Source organism: Pungitius pungitius, chromosome 11, assembly GCF_949316345.1.
Source record: "Pungitius pungitius chromosome 11, fPunPun2.1, whole genome shotgun sequence".
NCBI lineage: Eukaryota > Metazoa > Chordata > Actinopteri > Perciformes > Gasterosteidae > Pungitius > Pungitius pungitius.
In genome coordinates, this window is record NC_084910.1 from 1,687,271 (window position 1) to 1,712,898 (window position 25,628).

Genomic DNA, 25,628 nt, shown 5'->3' on the forward strand with positions numbered 1-25,628 from the left:
TTATTGGCCAGCATGCATTGCTGCTGTCTTTAATGCTCTGAAGACTCCCTTGGACAGAGATAATGTTGGTACTTATTTTGGTTCAACTGGGCTGTGGTCAGCAAATGGAAAACTCATTAAAAATCTGTAAAGTCGGGAGGCAGCAGACTGAATGATAAAAGCTCTCCGATTAGTAGACTGAAACATCATTTCAAGCTACAAGTACTGTAGCAGGAGGCATCTCTATCAATGAAAGAAAAGATTGAGCTTCATTATTTTATATATAAATTAAGGATTTGTACATTGCTGATAAAGAAAAAATACAAAACATTTTTGATGTATCATGACATTTACAGGTGCAATTTTAAACAACATAATCAATAACTTACAAATGCTTTATTTTTGCATAAAAAATATATCTCTTTACAAAACTTTTGTAATATTTACATATTCATATACACATTTTTTTTTTAATAGGATAACAATTGTGTGGTACATTTAAAAGCATTCTAGTAATCTGATGTCCGTCACACTGACACACTGCCGCATTTCACCAGGTGCATTTCTTTTTTTCTCACCAATATGAAATGTGACCTTGCAAAATATATTACATATTGATAACACAAGACACCTCGCCAAAGAATGCCATCAAGTATCAAAACTGTATAAATGTACAAAATGTACGAGCAATGACAGGAATCAAAGTAGTGGTACAAAGTACTGTAGCAGCAATCGCTATCCATGAGCAGGTATGAAACTAGGAGCTGCTTTTCAAAGACACCTCTGCTTAGATAAACCATCAGGGTGGACATCACTCATCTAAATCGTTGCGAACTGTGCAGATACATAACACCTAGGACAGTTTTACCAATGTTATGTCTTCCTTAAAAACATATGCCCATACAGTATTCAAGGCACTGCAATGATGTAGAAATGTGATGAGTGTCAAATTCATTTTTCACTTGTAGATCTTGCAGGGACTTAGATGATGGTGAAATACTGATAGTGGCTAATGGTTGAGTGTGCAAATTTGTTCATGTATACTGTACATTTGTTGGCAGAAGCTGATGGTTCAGTAAGACAACCGTTTGTGTCAGTGGGTGTCAATAAAATAGACCAAGTCCGTGTGTTCATCACATGATCAGAGATGCCGTGTCCAAAGCAAGGTTTCCCCAAAGAACACAAGCCCCGCTCCTCCTTTCAGATGAGCACATGTGCACGTCACACTTGTTCTGTGTAAGAATTACTCTAAAGGAGCTGTTGTTTTTTTTCCCACAACATAAAACGACAAACTCTGTGTGACTTCAGGCTCTCCACTTTGCACTTTGATTTACTGACATCGCAGCTTAAATAAACTTAAACTCTGTGTGCTGTAGCTGTTCTCAATGTCGTGTTCTCGTAAAACCTCGAATGACTCATCAAGGTGCTCCTACTTTGATATTCTTGACTTATACAGGCTCAAGGATTTGGTTAAATTCCCACCTAATTCATTTTTTATGGGACACAGAGACTGTAAAAGGTCATTTAAATAAGTAAATAAGAGAAGAGTTTAAATAGATGGATGAGGCCAAAATTACCAATATACTGAGAGGTACACTTTGCCTCGACTAGACTGTCATATTTAAACAAAGTTTCTGCCAGAGACAAATTCATAGCACACACAAGTTGATGATAAACCCAAATGTTAACTATAACTCTTGTGAAGAAACTGTACTGTGTTGCTGTCAGAGAGTAAAAATAAAAGCCTTTTTTTGTACTGCACTTCAGTAATTAAATCCCCTTCCATATATTTCATCAGTGGGAGGTTAGATCCAATTAGGATGTATATAATTGAGCATACAACTTTGAACAAACTACAGGAAACACAATATTTCCTCTCTACCTCGTCGTCTCCACTCACACACTGCTCTGCTTGGAAAATAGACATCACATTACGCCTCTGGCCTGAATCACAGGGAAGAGGCGTCTCACCTCCATAAGAAGAAAATTAGAGGATGAATGAAGGCAAGACCAAAAAGTGTCTCTGGCCTATTTTCTTCAAAAGCAAAAGGTTTAAAATTGTATTTTGGCATCGTAAAGTAACCCCTTTTTATTAATACTACAGAGCATAAAATACTCTATTTTATCTATATGCCAGAGGCTTTTATAATCATAAAGCCAACACTCACAGAGTGTAAAGAACACTTCTCTTCACCCAAACTATGGGAAGATCTGCAATGGTGTGGGACCTCCACTTCATCTCTCTTCAACCGTGGACCTTTTGTACAGGATATGATTGCTGAAGTGTGCTTTATATATATATCTGAGCTATTTTGTCTTTGATGTATCCGAAACAAGAAAAATATAAATATACCCATCTATATTCATGTTAGGCAAACAAGGAGAAGTTGTATCCTCCCTGGTCCCTCTCTCGTAGTCGGGTATCAAACCATGGTGCAGATGGTGTTGAGATTGGAATCAAAGCGGACGACTTTTCCCTCAGCGGCTTTTGTGTTTGTGTTGTACATGGGGTTCTCAAAAGTGGCCTGTCCGTTGTTGTTCTCGTGGACAGAACATCCCGTGTACTGCGCTTTGTCCGTTTTCCTGAAGAAAAAAAGATAAGGAGGTTGCATGTTAGTTGAGAGACGGTATCCTAACGATCTCCCCTCCTTCCAATCCCATAAACACAGCCGCAGTAGGTAAACGAGGCAAAATGGTAATTATTGTTAAACACATCAGTCAGAGCGGCCCTGTTCACTGGTAACTGACATAATGAGTGAGAAATTGACATGTCCCAGGTTTTTTTTTTTCCTGTATTCATTAATCAAATCCACCCTGCTGTACACAGTACATACATCCCACATGCTACTGACAGCGTTCTCATTAACCGCGTCTGACGCACACCGCGCTGCAACGAGCTCTGCTGACGGTGGGACTTTCACTAATATTACATCACGCTTTGAAGCCTCCAACGAGGAAGCTCCTGTACCCAAGCGGGGGGAGCGATGTGGAAGTGGGCCACAGAGCGAGCGAGCGCCATCCACCTCGCCGTGCTTTGCATTTCCTTTGAATGCAATCGGGAAAAACATCTACATAAACCTGGGTTTCCAAACGTTTTTTTTAACACCCGTCTAGAAATCTGAAAAAAAACAAAACAAAAAAAAACACGGGAGGCCGACGCACAAAAACGTGTCCTCATCTTTCTTTGTCCCGTGGGAACAAATAGGATATCGACTAGAGGAGCCGCTGTGTTTGGTCTGGAAGCCAAGTGCACACCACATACCGCTGTTTGTAGAGATAAAACCCGAGGCCTGCGAAGATGAGGGCAAAGAAAGGCACAAGGATTGCGACAGCAACAGAACTGCTGTTGGTGGAGCCATTTGTTTCGGGGTCAGTGAGGGTCACGTTCTCTCTCACACTCAAACCTGGAAGAAGAAAAAAAAAAAAAATCACATTATTAAAAGGAACACGGAATAAATTCATAATGCTGAATTTGTGAAAGAAGAGCGTCTAAAATATTATGATTAACAAAATAGCACAAACCCTGAAAAAAAGAAAAGAAAATGGAATTAAAGAAACATACGTGTCATCTGCTGGTGATGATAATGGAGATGATGATGATGATGAAGCAGTGAATGCAGAGGAAGACGATCAAAATGATGACACGTCCGAGACGCAGCAGATGCGACTGATAACGATCACTGCGACTGCCATGATCTCGTTGAAGTCAATTATGAGGTGATGACAACAGAATTGAAGGGAATATTCTACTCTGTGGCACTATGTGACTCACTGCATATGAGCACAGAGCAAATATTATGGAGCTTTATTGTGCTTTAGAGGTGTTACAAATGTATAAGTGAACACAGATGTATCCACACATAAGTGTCAGTAGTCTGTATTCTACAAACATCTATTTACATGACCTCTACATTTGCAAACTATATCTTATATTTGACAATAATGATATTGTATTATAGAAGTGTCTGGCATGGTCTCCATGCTGTGCAGATAAATGATCCCCCTCAATTTGCATCCAAAATGCTGTTGACTTTTAATAAATGGCCAAAACAAAAAAGAAACCAAAAAAGCACAGAAAAAACCCCACCCTAAATCACAAAGATGTTAGATGGTAATTTGTGGTGGAATTTTTCCTTTAGAAAATCCTCCTCAAATGGCAGATTCAATCAGGATTTGAGGTCACAGACAACCTTTGCATTATTCAACACTACTCCAAGTCCCCGAGTAACATTAGTCCCATGCAAACAGGTTTCATGGACTCTGGATTTCAGTAGTATTTAAAATGTTTTAAATGACCCCGATGTGTCCTACGTCACTGAAAATTCAGTTCTCAGCGTTTGTGTGCTGAAAGTTTTATGGTTCCACGTCACACTTGTCTGTCACAAATCATGATTATATGTATGAATCTCTTGAACTCCTACTTAAGGTCAGCAGAGGAACTCCTGCTCCTTCAGAAAGGTCAATGTGAAGATAGACCGGCAACGTGGAACGCTACTATTGCATCATTCGTTCCAAGCAATCGGAAAAACATTTTGGATAGTGGAAGGGGTCTTAATAGCATCTCTTTTTCTACTTTTACTGTGGACATGAAAGACGAGCGGCCCATGGAAATGGTATTAATGGAATTTAAACAACACATACCGAGTCTTTGTAGTCCAAACCGTCCAAAGTCTTTGCCCTGCATGAAGCCTTGGAACACGTAGCTGCCTCCCTCCGGCTCCGCTGAAACCTGGCGGGGAAAAAAAAATAACAAAAAGCTCGAGAAACGGTAATACAATTTGACTCTTCATGGCAAGTAAGAGTGTATTCCATTCCACATGAAATGCAACATCTAGTGAGAAAGTCCCCGCATTCTGTCATGCTGGATTCAAAAATAGCCCCTTTGTCTTGGTAAACTGCTCTGGAAGTGTGCACCGTGCTATCAATAGCTCAGCGTGGCGCAGTCAGCTGTCACACGTTTTTATTAAGTGGACCCTGAAGTTCATTTTAAAAGACAAGCGTCTACTCCACAAACAAAAATTGGTGTCGTTTGCTGCCCCCGAGGTGTCGAGTGTGTGTCAGAGCTCTTTCAGCAAATTGTCAGTTTAGGAATTCTAAAATGGTTTATATGGAGTGACTGGCTCCTCTGATGTACAGTGTAAAAACTATGTGTAAAGAAATAACTATAAATAACTATTCTGCTTGTCATCACAGTTACCGCTTGGTTTTAGTTATTATTATAAACTAATAATGATTAAACATTTGCCTTAAAAAGTCAGAGAAAGGCTTTTCCACTTGATTTGTCGGACTAAACAAAAAGAAGATGAATGAAGAAAGGCTCGTAAATGACTGTACACTCACAAATCCGTCCATTGCCCAGGTCTCATCAGTAATCCTGCTCAAGGAGCTGTGGGCCAGCGCTCTCATCTGGTACAGCAGAAGCATTAACCGTGCCTCCTGGCGCTTGTACACTCCTACGAGTTAAGTTAAGACAAGAGGCAGCACGAGAATTGATGTGAAAAAAGACATGAAGCAAAATGAGTGCGGGGGAATGATAGGAGGTAGAAAAAGAAAAAACAGAAGCCGACGTGAGTGAGGAGAGAACTGGAAGGAAAGTTGAGCTGAGGGAGGAGGGGAGGAGACGAGTGACTCTTCAGTGGGCAGTAAGTCAGTCAGCGGAGGCTAATGCATCCTCCTTTAGAGCCAATAGTTAATTTCCACTCTCATGCATGAGATCATTTGGTGATTGACTGATTGACGTGAGGCATCCTCAAAATAAATTGAAGTGACACACGGAGGTAGTGAGAGGAGGAAGCAGAAGACGTATGATTTATGGAAGACTCACCAGAGAGTAGAAACTCCATGCTGCTGTCTGTTAAAGTAACATTGACTTTTCCTGTCGTGGCATTAAAGCTCCGGACTGTCAAAGTCATTGGCTGCTTCTGGCCTTTGTAATCATAGGAACCCTTCCACACGAAATCAGAGGCAAAGACGTTGTCAGGAACTTAAGAAAGAGAAATAAAAACTCATTAAATAAGGTCATTGAATTAGCTTTCCTACACAAGATCCAATCAATATTAATACGAGCTGAACACTTGCACCCACGGTGCAGAATGGTGATCAGATATGCATAAGAATCAACATAACAGCTGATAACCGTCTTTTTCCTTCGGCTTGACTAATACCATGTTCCTTATATGCTTTGACAATCTAAATGTAGGATAATTGAATACATTGGGAAAGAGATAACTCACTCTGTGAACTTGGCAAAAGTTTCTTATTAGTTTTTTGTTAAAATCTTGCAGCACAATCACCTACTGGGAATGATTTAGTAGGGAATAAGGGATTAATCACCCTTACAGAGGTGAATGCTTGTTAACCTTATAATAGTAAGATCAATTAGGGCTGGCAAAAACATTAAGAGGTGAAAAGTGGACTTCGATGCAATGAAGCATCATTTTATTACAACTGACGCTGCTAATAGCATATTACTTTGCATGATACCGAGTAAGCAATGTTAAATCTATAAAGGGTATGTGGTGCTGGCACTCTGTAAGAAACTTTAAACTCCTTATGAAAGACACGGAAACCTTGATCACGTTGACAAAGATTTAGATCCCACTAAAACCGCACTCTTGCCCTCTGGTGCTTGCCGTTAAAGACTCACCGTGCATCTTAGGGCTCGGTGTCCCCGGGACGGGTTTGACAGTTTTCTCATGTGATTTGGAACCGACTGCAGAAGGACACAAATATGTATTTCACAAAGATGAGCACAGCAGGGCTTAACAGCATGAGGGGGGGGGGGGGGGGGGGGGGGGGGGGGGGATATTGGAAGGGTAAACACGGCCCAACTGTAACATGCTGCTTACATTAAACTCTTCCTGGAAGCGCTTTGCACACAAACCTTTGAAATCATCTTAATGTTAAAGTTAAATAAGAACATGCATTATATAACTAGTTCGGAAACACTGAGCCTGTACACGAGTATAGAATTCACCCCTCTATAGCGCACCACCTCCACTTTCCTCCCACAGTGCAACGCCCTCCTCCGCCCCATCCCCTCCATCGACTGCCCTCGTGGACCTCCGCCGACCACGCACCTCTGCACACGGGCACCTTGCCAGTCCAGCTGCCGTCAGAGCGGCAGACCCGGTGCTCCGATCCCCCGGAGAGGAAATAACCCGACTGGCAGGTGTACACCAGGGTGTATCCGTAGGAAGGCAGGTCCAGACCCACCACGTCGGCGTTGGCCGGGCTCCTCGGCTGCTTGCAGGCGTGAGCTGGTGAGCGAGCAGAGGAGCCCGTGAGTGCACAGAGTCAAAAAGTCAAATACAGTAACTGCGTGGATTGTCAGAAATGTAATCGGAGCCTTTGCGAGACACAAGAAGCAGAACAACAGAGAGGCTTCGCTGACTCATTATCATTCAGCAACAGCTGGGGAAAAGCTAAATGATTTTAAGTTGTTTTTGTGTTTCAAAATGTTCAAGGGCGAGACCAGACAACACCCAGTTCATCGGAGTGCTTGCAAAGCAGTGCTCAAGTGAAAGTTATTGTAAATCTTTTTTTCCATTACCAGAATGGGCATACAGAGGTGAAGGTCACAGACACTTAGGGACTCGGAGAAGAAAGAACTGACGTCTGGAAATCAGAAGATAATAGAAGGATAACAAGAGCAGCCCATATCCTGGAAGGCAGACCTGTCCAACTTTATATACTAAATGTACGGATTTGACTTTTTAAAGCCTGCAAATTTAACTATTCTGTCTGAAAAAGCTCAAAGGTGCTGATTTAGCATGGCTTTGAAAAGCCAAGGAAAAAAGCTGTTATTTGTGAGTTGCGGGTTCAGAATACTTTGTTCAAATCTCTAAATCCCTACAAAACAATAAGTATGCACATGTTACTGCACCACCAAAACCACTGAAGGGTTGAACATTTCGGATCCAACAATCATGTGAAGATAGCTAAATCATTTTGCAGCTTGTGAGTGAAAGAACACGTTTGCTGCTGCCGGATGGGAGGCAGCTGCAAGTGAGTCACGGTACCAAATCGGTCCTTCATGGCGTCTTAGTGGCAATTGGGTGTGGAAGGAATGCCAGGATGAAAGTCTCTCTGCTCTATGGACGACAAGGGGGCTGCAGGAAATCCCCCCTGTTGGATATTAGTTTGCTGGTGTTTGATCCAGGAATAATATATGTGTGTATGCCTCTCTGAATACATCCATTTCTAAATGCTCTACATATTTAAACAGGTGCATCCAGGCGCTGTCCCGAAACCAGTAGATTACTTCTGCTACACGGGGGGCTATGACGATTTAGTACACATCAGGAAAGACGGATGAAGAAAGCACAAGGACAAGTGTGTAAGTCACCCAGATGCACCACCCAAAGAGTTGATAAATCTGCCTGTAGGAAATTTAGTGTGGTATTTATATGAGCTGTGAATATAAAGAAAAACGGCATCACACTGTTAGTTAAAGATATCAACTCCAAAGGCCTAAATAAATAAATTGATTTATAAACACCCGTCTTGCCATTTCCAAAATCCATTCAAACCAACCGCTCAGCACCGGTCCAGGGTGGCTGTAATGATTCCCGAAGACGGGTCCGATGAAGTATTGTTTCAAAGGCCCGTCACGTTGCCAGTTTATTTACAGCACAGCGGAGATTACATGAGGCATCAGGAGACACTTTTTTTCTGATAGAGACCATTAGGAGACACAGAGAGACAGCCCTGCTGATGGAGTTCTGTTCGATCCGGGGAGGTCGGCCAGTTACAGTCCAGTGGGAGTACAAAGTTTACTTCCGAGTGGTTGCAATTACTTTTGAAATTTTCTTTCAATCTAGTGTGCAAATCTTGCTGTAGGAAGGAAAACTTTATGTAAATGTTGATTTTTTTTTCCCCCAAATAGAAAATCAACATTCTAATTATTCTATCCCAGCGGGCAGTGGAACATATTGGGGGATTTGGGGCGACAGAAAGGTAACATGCTGGAGATCCTGCAATACAAAACTAGCAATTGTGTCCATTGCGTCGTTGTGTCCATAATCCCTCCACACTTTTGCTTTTGTCAGCAGAACAAAATTAGTTGGCATCACGTTTAAGTGTCCTCACAGTAACAGAAGCGCATTTCATCACAGAGAAAGGTAGTTTGAGGATTTATGGCGGTTTTGACCGCGGGTCAACACAGCGTGTCGGACCCATACAAAAGCACCCGTACTGAAATACATGACCACAGCTTTCCTCCAATGTTTTATGGGCCTTACCCCTCGGGGCTGCATGAATGAAAAAGAAATTAAAAAAACAATGCTATCCATCAGCAGACTAAAATTAATGTATAAAGTCATATCAAGCAGGATAACGGTGACCTTTTGCTTTGTGTTTTGGGATGTCCACTGATGTGATAACTATATTCTTTACTCAAACCACAATCAGATAAATAATACTTGTGAAGCTACATTGAGGGTTATTTAATGACGATGACAATTAATATGTTAATACACTAGACAATCTTAATGCTTAAGTCTTAACTTCCTTTAAAGGAAATGTGTTACAACTTTAATAAAGTTTATTCAATCTAATGAATTATTTCGTGACAATAAGGTTACAGTTTCCCTCAGTCACACATGCGATACATTTAAGAAATGATTCAAAAGCGATGGGGTGCTAGAATGTGCTCTATCCAGCAGTAACAATGACAGGACGATGGCGGACGAAAATAAGATACATTTTTCAACGAAGCAGGGCCAGCGAGCGGCTGCTGACATCCTGCAACCTCAGCAGACGCAGACAAAGTGCACCTGCTAAACAGGGGGAGTCAGAAGAGTTAAGGGCCTCAACGCATGCTGCTTCTGAATGAAATCCAAATAGGTTATCGGTGACTTTACAAAACATCATGGGTAGACAAAAAGGACATGAAATGGATCATTTCATATTTACCACTGTGGAAGTCAAAGTGGCTGCAGGGATGATTTGGATACAGATCCCAAAAAATTGAAATAAGAAACCACCCAAAGGCCACCAAGTGAAATTAAACTCAAATGATGCCTGAGCATCTCAAACATCAGATCTAAATTGGTTTTATAACAATGTACAACTAGGTTGAAAAGTTACTTAATTTAGTTTGGAAATGAATCCACTATTGAGCCCGACGTTTATCTTCATTTTGAGTGAATTATTGTTGCTTCATGCCAACATCCTTTATTTATCACTTCATTGACAAAGCGGCATGCATTGATCCGATCTCGGCAACTCCAAATTATCGCAATTAAACATAGGAGAGTTAAATATCAACACTTGTCAAATAGGAGTGGAGAACCAAGCAATTAATTGCGGACATTAGAAGGCTAAGATGTTGCTGATAAAGTATACCAGTAGACCTTGCACAACATAATAGATTATTTGGTTTCCTTTAGAAAATCAAGACAATGAGTTTCAGCTAGGTGTATCTAATTATATGGCAGCTAGGTGTTTACACATTAAAGAGGCCACTTGCACATACACAAGGATTGAGAGAGATAATGTATCAAGATCATAATATTACTTTATCATTACACAGTGTAGGACGACTAATAGTACGATGGGAACACTTCTGTGAAAGATGCTGTAGCTGAAAGGGATTCTACCAAAATACTGGATTACATTAAATTTTAAAAGCTCTTGGCAAAGCGACTTGGCTGTGCTGCAAATGACCAGGATGGCAGGTGGACTGAGGCTGAAGCTGCAATCCACCAGGAGGTCAAAGGACCGAGCAAATCGACAGAGGGAGAGCGCGTATCGAGGAAAAGAAAAGACATCGTCGGAGTAGCCTCCGATGCATCTCAACAGTGACAAGACGCCAGAGGGCGAAGTGGAAAAACAAAGACAGGGAGAGTGATGCGAGGATCAGGGAGCACTCACGGATACAGCGGGGCTGGATGCCGCTCCAGGTGAGATCTGGCAAACAGAGGCGGGTGGTGGAGCCCTGCAGTAGGTGTCCCTGTTGGCACTGGAAGTCTACTCTGCTGCCCACCTGGTCACAAACACACAGCGCAAAAAGTGGAGAGTCAATAAACTGATACAAATGCCAATAGGCTCCCAGCATAAAATCTAAAGAACTTTGAAAAGTACTGCACAAGTGGGTTTTTTCCCCCCTTTTTAATGATTATGTGCCGCGTGGAGGCGGATGGAGACTATTCCTGGAGGCGATGGCCCAGGTTTGTGGTGATGCAGAAGTGATTGAAAAAATAGACAACTGTTTTTTGTTTTTTTCTTGCATTCAAATAATGGCAAAAAACAACTGACATTCTCCCAATCCAGTATACAAACTGTAAGACAATCTCACGCAACACTAATCTTTGCTTTTTGTCATCAATAAAATACGCTTTTTTTCGGAAATGCTGTAACAGCATTGACACAGGACTTTCTCATTTGGTGGTGTCAAGATACTGGTAACGTCGGTCTTTAATGCAGAAAAGTGTACAATACAAGCAGTGATCCAAATAATAAGCTGCTCCTTGTGCTTTCATTCGGGACGGATTTCATATCAGATATTCGGCTGAATGTTGCAGAGAAATATTTTGCACTTAACTTGTAAGTGACGCTCCAAGAGTACCGGCGCGGAAATAAAACGAAACTCACTGGCTGAAAGCGTCTCAGGGGAGCTGCTGTGTGCACACCCCAATGGTCATGATGTGTTTTTTTTTGTCGTTAGTTTTTTTGACTACGAGGTACTTGAGCATTGCATGTTCTCCACGGACGGTCAAGCTGCATGTTCTGTACACGTTACTATAGATCCAGACCGCGCCTGTATACATGCAGTGAGGGAGAAACGGTCAACCCCCTTGGGATGGATACTGCATGCATCACTGCGTCACCCTTGCACCTACATGACATCATCCAAGAGAATAAATGATGATTTGACATGGATCATCTATTGGAAACTTTTACATTGCATGTCATTTAGCTGACGCTTTTATCCAAAGTGACATACAATACGTGCATTTCAACCACAAGGACACAAACGCAGAAGAACAAGAAAACCTCCCATTTGAAAGAGGAACGAGTACAGGTAACACATTGGAGCTGCATGCTTCGATTGGTATGGTTGCCTCTCGTGCTTCGAACAGTGCAAAAAATAGCGAGAATATGGAGATCTGTTGTCCATCTGAATTAAGAGAGCATATAGCAAGTCTTGCACCTTATATTTTAAAGCTGTACGCCTGTTGTATAAACCTGCCTCCAACTATAAATGTGCTGTTTGGAAAAACATTTACAAAATGCACATGACATCTTTATAAAATGTATGCATTACAGGTTTAGCCCATCTTACCTTAAAGCCTGTTGTGTAATTCATGAAGCCATGCTCAGGTGTTCCTGGATTTTCACAGGTCGTTCTAGTGGGCTCTGGAACGAGAAATCATTGTCCCGATGACAAGAGTATCGCAGGCGAACAAAAACGAGAGTATGAAAAAGGGCCAATCATTGATAATGACTAAGCAATTTCTCTCTGGTGTACCGTGTACCAGAGCACAATTACTGAAATAGCGCGGTAACATAAGCAGAATTAATGTGCCATCTCTAGTCTCTTCGACTATGAATTCTCAGGATTTCATTTGGAGTCTGAGGGATGTAGACCCCTGGGATCATTGTAGGGACTAGATTCAAATGAAGACGCATCCATTTTGGACATTTTTTAATACATCCACCGCAACTATCATATTTAAAAATCTATAGAATACAATTCATTCTTTAGTCAACAACGTAATCAAATGGTCGATGATCTGTACCTATACAGCGTGGCTGAGAGCCGCTCCAGATGCCGTCCTCCTGGCACATGCGCGTTGTTGATCCCACCAGAAAATAGAGGGTGTTGCAGCTAAACGTCACCTCAGACTTGAAGATGAAACTGCGCCCTTCTCTCCGTCCTCTGGCAGGCGTACCGGGGTCTCCGCAGAACTTGGCTGGGGGGAAGCAGGAATGTGGAATAATGCTGATGGGATAGGTTTGAGGGCCAAAAGATCCAACACAGATGTTACGCATTTTTCATCCAACAGTGACCCTTCGGTCTGGTTCATGTCAACGTGGACGCCCTGTTCCTCCAGAGCCTGTTCAGGACTCAAACGTCCATCGGTTTCTGACCAAATTAGCAGTAAGGAAACACTGGAGCAGCTGGTCAGTTGAATGAAGCATTGGGTAAACTATCAAGCGTTTCATTCCCATATAACGAGACGAGTGGACAGCTGCGGCTCCCGCACCATCAGACCAGGATGAGCGGCGCCTTCAGCGCCTTCTATTTATTCCACTAGCTGACTTATACCAATATTGTCTTTCCATATGATTTGGAAAGTCTTCATGGACTGAATTATTCAAATTGCATTGACATTATGCGTGTAGCATGACTTCCTGTGGCTGTTGGCTCATTGCGTGTGGGCAGATGCCTTGGCGTCTTTGTCTCGGGGTGAATTGCTCCGACTCAACATTTTTGTTTTGTTTACAGACATTCGACCTTTCTGTTGAGTGTTTCCAGTAGGTATGTGAATATTTATCTTGACAGCAAAGGGGGGGGGGGGGGGGACGAAGGAGGTCATGGCACTCAATTTCAGATCAAAATAATTAGCATGTGAAATATTAATTTCTCTGACAGGGCCCCGAGGTTAACACAACGAGTGCCATCTGCCGCCGCTGTTGCTCCCCGAGCCTCCGCTACAACACCGCCTTCATAATGGGACGCTCAGCAGATGAAGCCCGTTGGATTATGCTCCTTTTCATGCATCGCTTATAGACATCTAATGAGTAGCAAGTGGCTTTAATGGGATTGAACGTCTGCCCATGTATGGTTCTATCCATCTTTACCATACATATACATATATATATACACACGTATATATCAGCTATAACCATGATGGCCATTCAATGTCACGTTTTAGCTGTAGGAGGTAGAGAAATGCTCAGTGTGAGAGAGCAGAGGCGAGGACAGGAGTCACAGCATTCAGTCACGCAGCCAGAGCGCCGTGGGATCAAGCCAATAATAAGGCAGACCGCGTCTCCAGACCTGACATGTGCCGCTGCGTGGAGGTCTGGAGGCAGAGATAAGTTCTCGCTTACTCTCTTTTTCTAGGAGTCAGTAACTAACAGTGGCTTCCCGCAGCCAATCCCTGACATAATGGATATCGAGTAAAAAGAAAAGGAGATTACTATCCAGCCCATGCAGGAATGGCTGAATACAGCCATTACTGCAAAATTGTTATCTCGGAAAACAAATCTTCGCATTCAGAGACATATCTTCACCCTAAAAAAGATGTTTGCCTGTATTGCAGGTCCCATCTGAAAACATTGCATTGTGAGTCCCCACCCCCCCCCCCCCCCCCCCCTTTGCCAAATAGTTAGTTTCACTATGTTTCATATGTCAACAGATGAAGCTGCGATTGTCTGGCGGGATCTGAAACGATGAATGCCACTATTCAAGCAGCAGGACTGCCTTTTTAGGGGGAGGGTATTTTTTTTTGACAATACAGGCCAAACCAGTGACATGTACATCAGTCATAGGATTCAAGCTGCAGGGAAATATGCTGTTTTATGGATGTATAAAAGAAATGGCCGTGGGCCAAACCAAGCTCAGCATATTTAATATACGTGTGTTAGTGTTTGTAGGGGGGGGGAGTCTCTCTCTCTCTCCCTCCCCCTCCCTCTCCCTCCTTCTCCCGTTCCTTGATGAATTATCAATGCTTTGAAGTAATCAGTATGCAGAGGCCAGATTCGAAGTTGGGATCACAGTCTCATCCCTGCAGACACATGAACCAGCAAGCTCTGGATTTTGCTGCTTGCTCTCCATTTCCCTGTTGCTGTGGTAGGGGAACATGAATATGCATCTTAATCCTGTTTGGCTCAAAGTGTCAACAGAAGTGACAATTTAAAATAAAGCACAGGTTTACCCTGCAGATGTGTGGCATCTGCTGCAGTTCTGCTGAGCTGTATTTCAACTATAAGTGCTGAGCATGAGCTGCAATAATATTTCTAAAGAATACAGCAATGCAATACGTCTAATATTCAGGAAGACCTGCTGTGAAAAATGATAATCCCTTCTACTCGGCTCATGGTTTTATTGGTAAATATACTCAGCCTAAGTAAATATAATGTGCTTGGGGTGAGTGTTTAAAGCGGCATCGAAAGCACACATACAAAAACCATTACTAGCCTATGAGCATATTCGGAGCTGTTTTATGACAACGCATGTGTTCTTCTTGGGAATACGCTTTAAGCATGGACACTAATTAACAATTTACTCCTTACGGAAGACTTCCCGACTTACAGGGACCAGCAGATGAGAATGATGTAGATTGTGCTGACATTTTAATACATGGATAATAATCTTTTCTACACCAAATTCCATCAGCACTTTTTTCCCCCTGTTTTGTCCCCATTTTCCAGACTCATTTATTTCTCTCTGTAAACCCCAGTGATTTATCACAGACTTTGACTTACAGTCCGCTAGCAGGAGGCCAGCTATAACAACATTTCAGAAGAGCCAAGTTCTTTACAGTCACTGGTTATTGATCACATTGAATGAGATTTATAGTGTATGGCTCTCAATTTGGGTCAACTTTGCATCAGCATTGGCCCTCTATTGCAAGTCATAAATAATGGACCTATTAGATATAATTACTACATCAAAAACAATCCTCATCTGGGACGAATTAAGCAACAAAATTGCATCACTAAAAATAAAGGTTACTCGCTCACACAGCCGCGAGGGGTTGTTTTGGGGTTGCTGAGGTGGAAAAATGATTGGAGCTTGTGGAGGGAGGACACTGCTCATCATAATTGTAGTGGACAGTAAGTAGACATGGTACACTTACCAAGTGGAACCTTATGTATTTTATGTCCAGACGACAGGTTTTTTTACCCATCATAACAACTCAGGGCCACAACAGAGAACTACGGTTGCACTTCAATAAAACAGACATCCCTACTTAGCAGAGCCAAAGCACATATCTGGAAAGACAAATCCTTTACAGTTACGCAGGATATTATTCAGATAGCACATTGCCGTGCACATTGATTTACAAGAATTACAAATAAACAACAGCAATCTGGCCATTTGGAGAAGCAAATGGCTCTGTGAGGCACGGTGCTTCCAGTTGCATGGCCACAAACACTCGCAGTCTGTCAGCTGTATCTCAGATGTTAAATACTCAAATGGGACCTGAATACAGCCACAAGCACCAACATGCTGTCATTAGCATCAATTACAAAAGAACACAGCAGAGAAAGAAGGTCTTTTTAAATAGGCGCAGGGGTCTCCAACATGTTACTGAAATAAAAAACATTTAACTTCTCCCTAGATCATAAACTCTGGCCTAAAGTCAACAATCAACACCAGTGTCGATACAGTCTGCCTTATTAAGATATACAACAATGTGATAACAGCAATTCTCTTCAAAAGAAGGCTGGATTAATTGATTCGTATGAAGCATTTCAGCAGCAACTGTCTACAGTTCAGGTGGAGAAATGTTCAGCTGTCCGAAAAAAGACGGCATCTTTCAGCCTTTGTGCGTGAATATTTCTTGTGGCGTTTGCTACACTTAACGCATTTCAGAGAAACAGACAGCAAGTCATTCATCCTCGTTGATATTTTATTTCTGAGCGATTGATTTATTGCAAAAATGATTGGGATGACAGAGAGATTATCTTGATGCATTCCAGGGGTTATTATTATGCTTGCAAAGATGATTGATGGCCCTAATGTAGGGAAGAGCACCAAGCACCCCATGAGTGGTTACACTCTGATCATCACCTTCATCATCAACGTTACAGCTTGACTTCAGGACTGCGGGTTATTTCCCATGTTTTATTAAAATGTAATTTGAGTGTTAAATGTTAATTTACGTTTATGAACAGGTAGGATTCAATCTCCTTGGCATTTTTTAAAATGTCATCTTTTAAACAGAAAAATCTGTTACCACCGAAAGGGACTCCAGGATTAGGTATAACTTCCTCCTTATTAAAAATAGACCGTTACTTGAAAGACATATCACAGTTCTGCCTTCCTGCGGGGCTGTTTTATTATTTTCTCTAGTACTTCCATCCTTTCCATCTTGGCCCTGATGTTATGTTCCATGACTTATTCACGACTTTCATTAATTTCATTCATTTGAGATAACCTCCAACAGGGGGCAAGCAGCAAAGAGGCAGAATGACACTTAAAAGTGAGAATCAAGAATGAGTCCAAGTAGAAAACGGTGACTCACGCAAGCACTGAGGCAGGTCTCCGCTCCATGTCCCGTTCCCGGTGCAGGTGAGCACAGCGGGGAAGGACAGTTCGTAGCCAGGTAGACAGCTGTAGCTCACGCTGGTACCCCACTCCAGGACTGTGCCCTCCAGGACGCCGTTGGGTATGGGGCGGGGGGCGGGACACGTCACCACTGCGGAGACAGCGAGCAGGCGGTCAGAGTCAAGGCCCGGGACCCAAAGCAGGACACAGATCCGAGCGACTCCAGGCCCACTCAAGAGCAAAAAGGGAAGTAAGAACCGCAGGTGACAAAGTGCAGTGAGTTGAAATCACAAGACAATCAATGCGGAAGGTAAAATTCACGATATCTCAAAATGTATAAGAAATATTGCAATACAATTCCAAAACATAACAGTTCGCGCCATTAAATTGTCATTCCAACAGGTTTCCTCTTCACATTTAAATCCAGTTGGAAAAAAACATGGGTGCTTTAAATTACGTCGGCTGACTGGATGGAATTTTCTGCTGTCTGTGTTTGGGGTATACTAAAGAATTTCTGTAAGAAATAAGACATCTTGTTGTTGTGTAAGCCGCAAACTTTCTGCTTAACAAATGTAATTAGTATGCAAAATAAAGCTCAGAGTTTGTTCTGACACACTTTGAGATGAACCCGTGGGGTTGCAAATGGGATACCGGTTTTAGGCATGTGAATAAATTATAGTGGTTGTTTAAAACCATTACAATCCCCATTTCTGTCTGTTTAGACATGCTCACGCATGCCGAGACACTGGAACAAAAGATCTACAATTTGGAGTTGGGCTGTAGCCAAGTCTCGAAACTGTTTACAGTCTACAAATCCTTCTTCATACTCAACTCCATTTTATCTACACACTTCAAAAAGCCTCCGTTCACCGGTTTAAAGTTTTGTTTTACGCAGTATCGTGGTTAAATTGGAAAATGAATATGTTTCTTATGATAGCATTAATGTAAGGTGGCCACATGACGGACAACTTTGTTTGCCTGTCAAACTTTTTCTACACAATTTCCAGTAAATGTGGGGTATTCACAGCTTGTCTCCGAGGTGGAACCATCTTCTGTTCTTGCTTGGCAGCAGAGATCCAAAATCAGCTGCATATGGACATGTTGCAGCAGTATAGAGTATGTGTGCTTTGGATGTATGCTATATTTGGACAAGTATTAAGGCCATCATTAAGCCCAAGTAGAAGACAAAACCATACAGATGTTCCATCTGTATGGTTTTGTTTAGTAATTTTCTTTCTCAAGGAGGAACAGGTTCCCTTGAAATTCCTTCTCTTTGATGTTAATGAATTAGTAAAGTGCATCTTCAATTTGGGAATTCCGTTTTATTTGTTCTGCAGCCTTAGAATAAAAAGGCAGATCATTCTGAGATACTCTCTATAAAGTGCTCGGCTGGAGGCTGTAAGGTAGGAAGTTGGTCAGAGTCTGTGAGTCTGTGTGAAAGAAGAGGAATGACCGATAAGAGAATTTGTGGACACACGTGCGCAAGTTGGCAAATTAGGCTGATTAGAGGGGGGTAGGCCCACTAATCCCATAAGAGCTGCATCAGAAATTACTAAAATGAAAAAATAAAATGCAAGGCATGGGCGGCAGGCAGCAACCGAATGGGAAGTGGAGAGCGTCCCCATTTTCCTAAGTAGTTCTAAGTAGCATTAGTGCCTCTTAGCTGCACACGCCAAAACCTGGGATTCAAACGGAATCCGCGCTGGGCGAGGCTTAGAACGTGTCATCGGCGCCGCGTTCATGCACGCCGCACAGGAACCGTGCACGCATGTCTACACCCGTGCACAGAGTCGACATGCGCCAAAACCTCTCTCTCCTTCCCCCTTCCCTCCCTCGCTCCCTGCCCCTCCCTCCCTCCCTCCCTCCCTGGAACGTCGGCTCATATCCTCGAGGAACATCATTCAGTTCCATGACAAGACGGATGCCCCCGCACCGTGACAATCTCAAACAGCTCAGTCCGCCTCAATCATCGCAACTTCAACTTGAACCCAATCCAGAAATAGAAAGGTGACAGATTTTATTGGAAGAAGTATTGTTTTCCGTTTCAAGAAGTAAAAGAGAATTATACTTTCTTAGACCTCTTGCTGCTTTGGCTGTCAGTGGGAGAGGTTAAAAAGCTGTGACTACTAGCAAGCTGCTGTAATGCTTGTCCTAGATAGTTTTAGAAGGGACCAAAGGCGTGAAAGGGAGAAATGGAAAAAAGAAAGTGAAGCTTCAAACATCTATTCTGCTATTTATTATCCCGTACTGACAAAAATGTATAGCACACATACTTGTGATCAAACTCCTCTCTCTTGCCTCCCTTTTTAAAATATTCCCCATGGTAGATATAAGTACTGCGGCAAAGGTAAGAGAAGGCAGGAGGGACTCTGCTGACGGGTCGGTACTGAGCAAACAGGAAGGTGTGGAAGCACGCGTGCCTTTGTGTGACACACTTGTCTAATAAAAGTTGTTGCGTGGTGTGAGTTTGTGAATGTGAGGAGGACGGCCCGGCTCCGGCATCGAGCTCGCCAGTGTCGGGACGCAGTGCCTGGGCTGTTGCGTTAGCTGACAAGGATTAGAGCGTTGAGGTCAGGAGCTTCACACACTTTTGTACACGTACACACACGCACACGCACACACACACACACACACACACACACACACACACACACACACACACGTATGCACACATGCAGTTTCTCTCTCTGTTTGGGAAACAGCGGTGCGACCATGGGTCCATCAGCCTCAATATACCACAGAACAGGGAGCATTAATAGTGAAACACACCCATGAAATATTACAAATCAGTGTCAGTTTGGATGTTGTAACCATGGAGGCGAGGTCCTACAGGAGAAGGAAAAGAAGTGAGTGACTTAAAATCAAAACAGCTCTGGAAAGGCAAACATCCTCCGGTCAATAATGGCATCCGTTGCACCATATACGGTGACTAAAGTAACAGCATTTTAGAGAAATTTGAAGCTTTTGGCAAAAACAACTTTTCTCAGTTTAAATAACCCACTAATGCTAATTTGCTCTGTACTGGTGTACCTCGACTTCAGCGGAGCCTTTGATTCCATTGATCATGTTATGCTATAAAGAAGACTCAAGGTTGCCATTTATACAAATTTGTAAAATGGAACATTTTATGTCTCAATACATTCATCCATCCTCTCAAATTGCGGTTCAGTTGAGGAGAGCTACCTCAAAGATCTATTCTTTGACCACATCAATTCTCTATGTATATATCATTCCTTTAGGGCATGTCATTGGGTACCAGTAACACTGTTATTCAGACACTACACAGTTATTACTAGCCTAAATATAGTGCTGCCTGGGTGATGTAAGTAACTGGATATCACAAAAGGTTTTGCACTGAAAAAACAAAAGTTCTTATAATTGGTCCCTTGACCTCAAATACTTAAAGCCTTGCGGTAGATAATTACACAGGTTAAAAATATACACATGTTAAAAACACCCATGTTTCTATCTTAGCAATATGGAGAAAACTATCCACTATTTTTCCGTCATATTTCTAATAAAAACAATTATGCATTATTAACACTTCTAGCAGAAATAAAAGGAGGAACAAATTACCAGTACATTTTACTAACTCTGATCCCTCATTCACTTCCTGGAACGTGTCTGTTCGTATTTCTCCCACATGTTACGTTTTTTCTTGTGCATGTCCGTCTCACCCTGTGCCTCTTAATTTGTCCTTTCCCATTTCTCAAGGGGCCAATTCCACCCCGCTTTCTTCTCTGTAACCGATACATTTGCCTTGGATCGGTTCCTTAGCAACAGTAAGCCACCATTTGCCTGGTAGGCTCTTCCTTTTCTCTGGTGTACTTTTGAACCGGTTGCTGCATAAGTTAATCCTCCCTGCAATACTTACTCCTGGCTGTTGATGGCGGACATGCTAATCTATGCCTCCACTCGAGCGTCAAAAATCATCAAGTGATGTAGTGCTGATGGCTGTACGACAAACCAAGTCCTCTGTGTGGATTTTCTTTTAACTTTGATGTTAATCAAGCCTAGAGAGAGCATACATACTTTTGGAGAGAGGAAGCCAGTGATTAACAGTTGGAGTGCAATTACAGGGATCCTTGTTTCTACTGAGAGGACTTGTTCTCCATCCATCATCGCGTGTCAGAGGAGGTTTTAGCCTTGGCTCTGTGCCATCACAGGTGCAACTCTACTTGTAGATGCAGGTGTGGGTTGAATCGATTTTGTTGGTAAGAGACGCCGTCCTCGACGAGTCCACTAATATGTACTCAACATAACGGGTTCTAAATTTGCGTGCAGTGTTTTTTTGGGAAATTCCATAATTATGCCTGCATGTGCATTCAAGGGTGCGTGGGTTTGTTTGTCATTCAACCGTGTGTACTGTTAGCGTCACCTTTATTTGCACACCGAAGTGAACAATATGACACCATCCGACCGCACGGGAAGTTCTGTGTCACCTTGTTGGCTAATCGCATGTACGGTATGCTAGCGTGCCAAGGTTGCTCCAGCGCGGTCTGATGCTTATCAAGGTTGACCGTCCACCACGTCACGCGTGCAATGCCGTGCATTTGTGTGTGTGTGTGCATTAGTGGGTGGTGCTTACCTTTGCATGCTGGCATGGTGCCACTCCAGGTGCCATTGTTGGTGCAGGCCCTTGTGACAGCACTGTCCGCTCCGGTCATCACATACCCCATCTGACAAATGAACGTCACGTTCTGCCCCACTGTGATTTCCTCACCCAACCTGAGGCCATTTGCTGGAACGCCAGGCTCGCCACAGCTGATCACTGCAATTAGTTAGCAAACAAGAAGACGTTGCATTAGTAATCATGTTATACAATGATTAAAACATACCGTAAAATAATGTAACCAACGGACCCATATCGCTAAGCATTGTGAATAAAAGGTACAGAGTGGTTATTAAATTTAGCACCGGGAGGGTCCTGCTCCTCTTAGGTTGGTGGTTTCCTTATTGGTTATTTAGGGCCATTGGGTTGTGATAAATAATGATCCTCTCCGCCACATGTTAGGTTTTAAAAGGTTTTGAACAACTGTGCCAAGGAGAGGTATAAATGGAGAAACTCCCAATCCTCCACCAGCAGTTATCATCTGATTGGAACGGTCCACAACAAGTTGCATAGTTTTAAATTCTTAATTACAGTTTATTTTAAACATCTCTCAAATAACTCTAAACTTCCCAAACTGTCTTCTTGACGGAAATGATAAAATGTTTTATTCTTGGCTTCTTCTTATGGTGCATAAGAGTGTCGGCCCACTACATTGTCAGGTCTCAACATTGTGTGCCCTCTTTGATATAATTGTAAGTTGCCTCCATTTGATTTTTTTTTTTTTGTTTAATCTTGTAGCCCAAATTTGTGACTACGGATTAGAAACTCATTCCTGACTTGTTCACCTGTGTGTAAGATGCATATGGCTGTCACTGCTAACGCCCCCACTCTTAAATTAATTTCCCTTTTTGATTATGTTCAGTTACTGCCAAGTACCTCAACACTCAAACATATTTATTGTTGCTGGTTGGGACTTTGCATGCTGACAAGAATCATCAGGAAGCTGCTAGCTGTAGGCCCACAGTGGGGCCTCTATAACCTAAAATCCATCAAGCGACTGAATTGCAATACAGTTGTGATTTATGTAGATGTTTGATAAACAGTGATTTGTGACGAGGTCCATGATTTTCATTTTTACATTTGCACTGCAGCCTGACTTAAGGAGATATTTTGTGTAATAAATACACCGACCTGTCAGACTGACACTTAGTTCTCAGTTAGCTCCCTAAACACAACATTTTAAAAAGGGGCATTCATTTGTGCAGATAGCAAATGTTCCTTGGTAAAAGTCCCTGTATCCAGTTCATTATCATTCCCCTTTCTTCAGGTCATCTTGGGATAAGACACAACTGGATTCCTGCTTTGCTTATGAACGTACAGATAGAAAATTGATTTAAAAAATGTTTTTGAAACATTTACTGGAAAGTAAATTCATCTCAGATATTCACCAATATTAATCTTAATAAAATAAAAGCAATGGAGTAGGAATAACACTTCATTGTAGCCAGGAAGTTTGCAAAAACCAACTTAAATAATCTAAATAGAAAATAGTACAATCACTGAAATGTAAGTACTAAAGGTGAAAGTACTCGATGCATCATTATTAATTAAGGCAAAAGAAAAGTTGTACTGTTGATGGAACAAATTGTTTATGTAGTTTCTATGGTGATCAAACCAGTGAATATCTTTGTTATAGATTAATGTGCTGTTTTTAGTGAAAAAGGAAATCACTAAATGCTGCACTTCATTTTAAAGAGAATATTAATAATGTATATTTAGTGTCATGTGTACAATATGTATATGCACTTAATACAGTATATGTATAGATATCTTTGTCTGTTTTTGTTTTCTAAACTCTGAGCCACAAAACGCCCCCCTGAAAAACATTAACTTGAATTAAGCATGATACGCCTCCCCAAATATAAGCCAGAAGCAGCTGGCATGAATAAAACACAGCTGATACAAGTTTAAATTGCTATCAACTAGAAAAACATCACGTGGGTGTTGAAAAAGGTTTGTGTAGAAAGCAGTCAGTCTGTGCAATGCAGAGAATCTGCAGGATGATTTCGACAACTTAATGGCTTTTTCATTTAGCAAATTGACTTGCGCCCAAGAAAACCAGTTTGTGGAAGGATTCGTGTAATGGCAGGAAATCAGCAAAGTGTATCTGCAATGCGAAAACCTAATCCCAGTAAAACCTGCATTATAACGCAGTAGGTCAGTAATCTGCCTTGTCTGTCACCAACTGTGTTGTGCTGGTGAACCATGCTGACATGTTTCAGGTGCCTTAGTGATCGACTTGCATCTTAAAAGAAGGAAAGGATGCTTAGTGTGGAGGAACCGACTTGGATCCAAGGACACCAGTAGTAGAACTTGGGTATGATGTGTTTAACTCAAACGATGCTTCTGATGGTTTGGTTACTTCTACTATTTGTACACCCTGGGTTTTATGTCTGCTAAATGTATGCATCCCTCTGCTGCATAACCCACTGGGGACAAATAAAGTTATTGATTGATGCGGCAGAAATCTGACTGTTCACGGTTAATTGCACTAATAGGTATTTCGTGATGTCTTCATTTAATCCTTTCCCCACATCCACTCACTCCCCCCATACACAACGACGGTGTCAGCGTTTCAACTGGGGGAGAGAGGACAGGAACGGAGACGAGGAGCAACTCTGGCAAAAAAAAAAATGGCAAATTGCGCTTTACGTCACATGCATATGCATTCACAGGGGGGGAAAGTGGGAGTTTCCCATAAAGAGATGAGAGGGGATGGTAAAGTGGGCATAATTATGTATTCCGCGGTTTGTACAGAAACCGGCCGTGGAAGTTCTTCTAAAAGCAGGTGTTAACTAGAATGTGCGTTTCCTCCCATATGCCTCCTGGTGAAATGGCAGCAGTAATCCGAGCCAGACGGCGACAGCACAAGGAGACGAGCTGAAGGATTTTCGCCACCAGGGTCACACTTTGTCAGTTGGGTGAACATGGAATCATTACGCGTTGCAATATTACTGGAAGAAATCAGGGACGACGTCACATCTCCGACCCAGCGCTCACACTCCGTTCCAGCAGTTGTTGAACTCCTCGCTGCATTACAATTACTGGCATCAGGATCATTTAAAACCGTCACAGCATCATCAGTGGGAACATCGCAGCTGTATTATAGCACAAGTACTTCAAGCTTTGCTACTGCGCACCAGCCAATACATACAATTCCCCACCACTTAGGCCCAAACATCAACTTCATTGTTACTGAATTTTGTTTTTTGCTGTTTTGACTTGCAGGAGGAAGTCTGTTCGCTTGCGTGTTTAAATGCTGGTGGTATAGTGGGCGTAGTCGGGCGCTGATCACCTGATGAGCAGCAGGTTTTGTAAATACAATGAAAACTGTAAAAGTATCACAGCGAGAGCTTTCTGCTGGTTGGCCGTGGCGCTGATAGCGCTACGTTTGCAAATGTACGTACACGAGGCCCTCTGTCTCTACTACCACACGTTCAATAATTAGGTAATTATTTAACATGCTCTATAAATTTAATTCATCAAAAATAGTGTAAAAAAAAAATGAATAGAAATAAGATCTCTCTCTGTCTCTCCCCTTGAGAATGTTGTGTGACTTTGATCTCCTCACCTACATGATCAATTACCCATGAACCGTGAAAATGATTGCCTCCTTAATGGAGGCACATTGAGCCAGTCTTGGCATCTTGTTGATGGCGTGTTGATGTCCCTGAACTGACGACTAAAGTCTCATGGTTAGGGATAGCATACAGGATGATAACAGCAATAAGTTTAGTGATGAGCAGGCTTAAAAGTTGGCAAAAGAGGGGGAAAAAAATAAGCTATTCCCCCTTTGCGCGTGTTTGATCA

General features: G+C 42.2%; 1 protein-coding gene across 2 annotated transcripts in view; it reads right to left on the reverse strand.

The window, feature by feature from the left end:
- LOC119197121 (CUB and sushi domain-containing protein 3-like) overlaps nt 1-25,628 on the reverse strand; it is a 157,057-nt gene continuing 131,429 nt past the window's right edge. For both annotated transcript variants that reach the window (XM_062565524.1, XM_037453152.2), the window contains exons 59-70: nt 21,795-21,977; nt 17,184-17,357; nt 12,723-12,896; nt 12,266-12,339; nt 10,855-10,966; nt 7,059-7,238; nt 6,626-6,691; nt 5,804-5,962; nt 5,320-5,432; nt 4,621-4,708; nt 3,242-3,383; nt 1-2,562 (exon numbers count right to left, since the gene is read on the reverse strand). In XM_062565524.1, the coding sequence (XP_062421508.1) occupies nt 2,403-2,562; nt 3,242-3,383; nt 4,621-4,708; nt 5,320-5,432; nt 5,804-5,962; nt 6,626-6,691; nt 7,059-7,238; nt 10,855-10,966; nt 12,266-12,339; nt 12,723-12,896; nt 17,184-17,357; nt 21,795-21,977 (1,625 nt within the window). In that variant the 3' untranslated portion in view covers nt 1-2,402. The remainder of the gene's footprint in view (nt 2,563-3,241; nt 3,384-4,620; nt 4,709-5,319; nt 5,433-5,803; nt 5,963-6,625; nt 6,692-7,058; nt 7,239-10,854; nt 10,967-12,265; nt 12,340-12,722; nt 12,897-17,183; nt 17,358-21,794; nt 21,978-25,628) is intronic.